At 39.6% G+C, this 4,232-nt stretch overlaps 1 protein-coding gene across 1 annotated transcript in view; it reads left to right on the top strand.

The window, feature by feature from the left end:
- The window catches only part of LOC109471166 (RNA polymerase II-associated factor 1 homolog), an 11,816-nt gene that overhangs the window by 4,840 nt on the left and 2,744 nt on the right, over positions 1 to 4,232 (top strand). The window contains 2 exon segments of the mRNA XM_019770450.1: positions 887 to 995; positions 1,414 to 1,507. Coding sequence (XP_019626009.1) covers positions 887 to 995; positions 1,414 to 1,507 — 203 coding nt within the window.

Here is a 4,232-nt window from a genome sequence, read left to right as displayed (position 1 = left end):
ATGTAAATTTCTTCTTTAATTGTGGAAATGACCTCTGCATTACATGATATATGCATCGTGATGTATGTTAACTTTTGATTAACTTACAGATGTCCCAAGTATGACATTCTCATCATTCACCATTACGAAATCATATAATTTTCGCATTAATTATGCAAATTAGGTCATCATTTGCATAATTAGTATCTGTTGAAGTTCCGCCTGCCATAGGTTACATACATTACATGTATGTAAGTAGTATAATGTAAAACACTGTAATTATAGAATTTCCTCATTAATTATGCAAATAAAGTCCTCATTTGTATAATTTGCATTTAATTATGTACATCTCTCTCTCAGCTACCTACACACGAAAAATAATGAAAATATGTCGTTCCTGTCTGGACTTATTGGCTTTTAAACATTTCGCCAGAAAGTGCCCTGCAGTTCCAGAACAAGCCGCTAGGGGGCCCAAACTCATGTGACTTCTTCCCAAGCACGAGAGCTACCTTCCATCAAAATTTTATGACCCTAGCATGTCCAGATCGCGAGATATCAAAACCGGAAGTTGCGCTGCAGTACCAAGGGAAGCCACTAGGGGGACCAAAATCTAATCATTTCCAGTTTTCGTCACACCCTACCAACACACCAAGTATGAAACCAATCCATCCAGGCGTTCTTGAGTTATCTTGTTGACCAACAGACAGACGGACAGAAGGACAGACGGACAGACGGACAGATAAACGCAACTGAAAATATAACCTCCATGACACATTTCATGGAGGTAAATATAACCTCCATGACACATTTCATGGAGGTAATAAAGGAGGGTTGAAAGAATTTGATGTTTTGCCTTTATTATGAGTGTTGATGTAACATTGCTGATGAATTCTTTGTTTCTGTGCAGAGTGCGTCTCAGCAAGAGGAGAGCTAAGGGAGGCCAGGGTATCCAGTCCAGAACATCACGTCTGGTGGTTAAGCACAGGGACTTCCTGGAGAAGGAGAGTGCTGCTCAGGTGAGACTACAGCAGATCTGCAGATGATTTGGGGAAATGTGTTACCAAGTCACCTAGATGGTAGAGCAAAACCCTTGAGACAATGAGGGCAATGACAGAAAACTCAACAGCATGGAAAATTCTAACAGGCTTATATAGCTCCTGTCAGACATTCACAACCTTCCAATGACATTGCTCCTGACCACTTCCAATGACTCCCAACCACTCCTCAACCAAGGTTGGCGCTTGGTTGAGAGTAGCCTGGAATCCTCCTCTTGCTCCAATCATTCTTCCAATTGCAATCAAGCAGAATATGACTTTTCTGACTTTGATTTTCAAAATCTATATAAAGCTAGCACAACTTCAGGAAAGCCATGGTCAACAATGTTTGACAGGATCTTTTGGGAATGTTTTTTCACATGTGTTGTGTTTTTCACAGCAAAACCGTCTGATGATGCTGGAGCCTCCAGTGGTAGAGGAAGAAGAGGAGGAGGAAGAAGAAGAGGCTGGCATCAATGGTGACAATGAATTAGGTGTGGTTCTTGCCATATTTATTGTGTTGTAACTTTTAAGGACAAAATGACTGAAGTAATGCTACGCAGTAGCTACCAGTAATTGATGAATATAGATTCATGTTGCATATTTCAGCAGGGCTCGATTAATTTTTGGGAAAAGGTGCACTGGTGTACCCAACCTAAAAATAAGGTGCACAAAAACATTTTTGGGTGCACCATATGGAACAAAACAGATCTTACTGCTCTTCTTCTGAGCTTGAATCTGAAATGGAAGCTAATTTTGGAATGTTAAACAAGTACCACAACAAGGATTTTATTATTTTTTCTGACACTCAGATGCTAAGAATGTCCTGTACACTACATTATATTATACACACACATTTTGATATGTACAAAAATACCTACAAAAATATTTGGGTGCACCAGTGCACCCACAGATAAAAATTGGGTGCACAGCTCCAATTTTGGGTGCACTAAGGTGCACATGCACCCAGTATTTCGAGCCCTGTTCAGTGTTAGCATGCCATAGGCAATTCCATCACCTGTAAACTGGTACTTATTTTGTGATAATCCAGCATGCAGAAGGTGAATATGCTGAGGATGTAGCTGTCCTTAAACATAGGGATGATGGCAGCTTTGCACAGGAAAGATATCAAGGGATTTGTAGATTAACAGGGACCATTTTAAGTCAAGAACATAGTTTCACACTTTGTTGACTTAATGTTTCAATGAATATTCCAATTCAGCTCATGTTTCCATTGTGTAATATGTTTCTTTTGGGAAACAGGACTCACTAGGGTTTTTGGTTTAGAAAATTATCATTCTGAGCACAGCTTGTGGCATGATAAGAGTGTGCTTTGATTAGCTAACATTTGACATGCAATTCTCAGTGAGCAAGGAGAGCAATTTCCCCAGGTGCATGTGCATGCTTCTCCTTGTGATTAAACTTGGCACAGATGACAACCAAAGGACTGTAAGCAGTAATGAAGAGTTCAATTTTCTGTTCTCTTAAGCTTTTGATGGGAAAGCCAGACATCAGGACCCCATCTGGAAAGATATAATACATCAATATGCCATTTAATAAACCCATTGGTCAATGTTTACACCAAACGCAAAGGGACGAATTAATCAAGACCATGATGCACAACCAATTTCCAAGTTAAATTGGAGAGAGTGTTAGTGAGCTCGTGTGTCATTATTCATCGCAGTCGGCAGTGATACCCAAATAAGAGTGCGCTGAGTAAAGAAATTAGATGCTTTAAATCCAGTTCTATTTGTGGTGAATAATTGCAGGCTCCCAGCAGAACCCATTAGAGTGTGTTGATCTCCTGTGCCCCAAACAGAGCTGCAGATAGTGAGGAGAACAGCCTGCCCTTTGCAGGATCACTTATCTGATGGGTTGTTGTAAATGTAGAGCTAGGGGAAAGGTTTCCTGGACTGTAACACATTCTTGTAGCTATAACTATTTTATTGCCTAGTCTTGCAGCACTACGAAAAAATTCATTTTGTGCTTGACACATCCCATTGGGTAGGCAGTCACTGTCAGTCATATCTGGTAGTTTTATACACATTCTGCCCAACTACGGTACACCAGCAGCCACACAGTTAAATTGAACATGAAATATTGCCCCTCCCTCCCTGTCCCTTTGACATGGAACAAGCCTTTACTCTTGAGGAGACAGGTCATTATAGATGATTGTTGAGATGAAGATGGTGTGAGTGTCTTGTGGACGTGAGGATGCTGATTAATTTTACTCACCTCTCTTGCCACACTTTCATCATTTGGTGCTTCCTTTGCCCTCTGTAATTAAGTAGACAGCAGTGGGATAGAGCACCCATAATTGCTAGGCTAAGGATGTATTCTTCTTGTAGTTGCAGTACATGCAGCAGTGCAATATTTTCTTATAAGCTTGTTCATGTTGACAACTTTATTGTAATCATTAATACAAAAGTATGCCACAGCCTGATAGTCACTATGGCAGCAGCAATATTTTAGGCCACGAATTGGACAAAGGGATTTTTAATTGCAAATATCAATGCAACACTGAGGTAACCTAGGAGTTCCCTATGGTTGTGCAGGGGTCATCAAAAGATTTTTTCAGTTGAAGCAAAATTTGCTACTGGAAATTTTGCAATTGTTATAGTAACCATATGTATAGAACATAGTGCTTATGTATGGTGCAGTTTCAAGTCGTTGAACATAATTCAAAATATTTATCTTTTACAGGTTACATGTAGATAGATGGATAATTGCTTTAAATGGGACCCAGGATATTTTAGCCTCAATTGGTCAATAGTTCTAGGGGCACAGGGCAGCATTTTTATTGGAATTATAGGGCCAAGGGATTGACCTTTGGTCTATAGAATGAAGATTACCAGGGAAGGTTTTATAGCAGTGAAATCATGTAATGAAAAACAGTGGGAATTTTTTGTCAACAGTGTACTAGTAAAGCTGAATGCCAGTCTACTTTGAAGTTGAATGGCACAATTCTTTCAACAGGTATTAGCAGTCTGTAGTTCCTTGTAATATATTATCATGATAAGAAATGAAAAGGAGAGTAATATAATACGAATAGACCCAAGTAGTTTCCTCAACATGAATGTGTTCTGCACACAAATGTATGGGGTTGGATGAAAGTTCTGCATGACAATCTAATCACTGCAGATTTACAGTGGTACCTTTTTGAGGCTGTAGCCTCGGGGAGTTGGAAATGGTCATACTATAACAGATTCCAATGCCATC

The sequence above is a fragment of the Branchiostoma belcheri genome, unplaced genomic scaffold (assembly GCF_001625305.1).
Source record: "Branchiostoma belcheri isolate BF01 breed outbred unplaced genomic scaffold, Haploidv18h27 scaffold24, whole genome shotgun sequence".
Classification (NCBI taxonomy): Eukaryota; Metazoa; Chordata; class Leptocardii; order Amphioxiformes; family Branchiostomatidae; genus Branchiostoma; species Branchiostoma belcheri.
Note: the sequence above shows the minus strand (reverse complement) of the source record. Positions and strands in the feature narration are given on the sequence as shown.